General features: G+C 43.6%; 1 protein-coding gene across 1 annotated transcript; it reads left to right on the forward strand.

Moving 5' to 3' along the window:
* Positions 1-7: 7 nt before the first annotated feature.
* On the forward strand, positions 8-505 carry LOC109508724 (zinc finger FYVE domain-containing protein 9-like). Its single transcript, XM_019858716.1, has 2 exons — positions 8-102; positions 176-505. The coding sequence occupies exons 1-2, from the start codon at positions 28-30 to the stop codon at positions 428-430; spliced, it is 330 nt and encodes a 109-aa protein (XP_019714275.1). The 5' UTR covers positions 8-27; the 3' UTR covers positions 431-505.
* Positions 506-528: the final 23 nt, after the last annotated feature.

Here is a 528-nt window from a genome sequence, read left to right on the forward strand (position 1 = left end):
TTTAGGAATTTTCGTTATAGTCTCCCAATGGTGGCGGGGCTCACAGTGGATCTGGAGGCTCATAAGACCCGCATAAAGATACAAACTACCGCGTACAACGAGGTGAGCTGAACGATTTGCAATGTATTATTTCAAAAACCTTTTTATTCACGATGCACATTTCCTGTCACGTCAGCTGATGAAGGCCATGAACAAGTGCAACGAGCACGTCCTGGCCATGGGGGCTTGCTTCAACGAGGAGGCCGATTCTCACCTCATCTGCGTGCAAAGGGACGACGGCCAGTACCAGACGCAAGCCATCAGCATCCACAACCAGCCACGTAAAGGTAACCAAGCACACCTCCAATGTTTTTGGAATTTTTTGGGGTCGCCCACCGTACCGCCCACTTCTGGTTCGATTCAATCTCAAAGGCAGATTTTCTCAAAATAATAATTATAGAAAAATTCTTGATGGATTGGAAGGAATATGAATTTATCTAATGTATTATTATTTCTATTTTTATGTTTTTAACCCTTAGTTTATTCGGA

The sequence above is a fragment of the Hippocampus comes genome, unplaced genomic scaffold (assembly GCF_001891065.2).
Source record: "Hippocampus comes isolate QL1 unplaced genomic scaffold, H_comes_QL1_v1.1 C16549478, whole genome shotgun sequence".
NCBI lineage: Eukaryota > Metazoa > Chordata > Actinopteri > Syngnathiformes > Syngnathidae > Hippocampus > Hippocampus comes.

Bases quoted from the DNA above. Each gene is read 5' to 3' on its own strand.
- LOC109508724 (XM_019858716.1), top strand. From the start codon at position 28: ATGGTGGCGGGGCTCACAGTGGATCTGGAGGCTCATAAGACCCGCATA. The intron at 103-175 runs GTGAGCTGAACG...CTGTCACGTCAG, and splicing joins AAACTACCGCGTACAACGAG to CTGATGAAGGCCATGAACAA.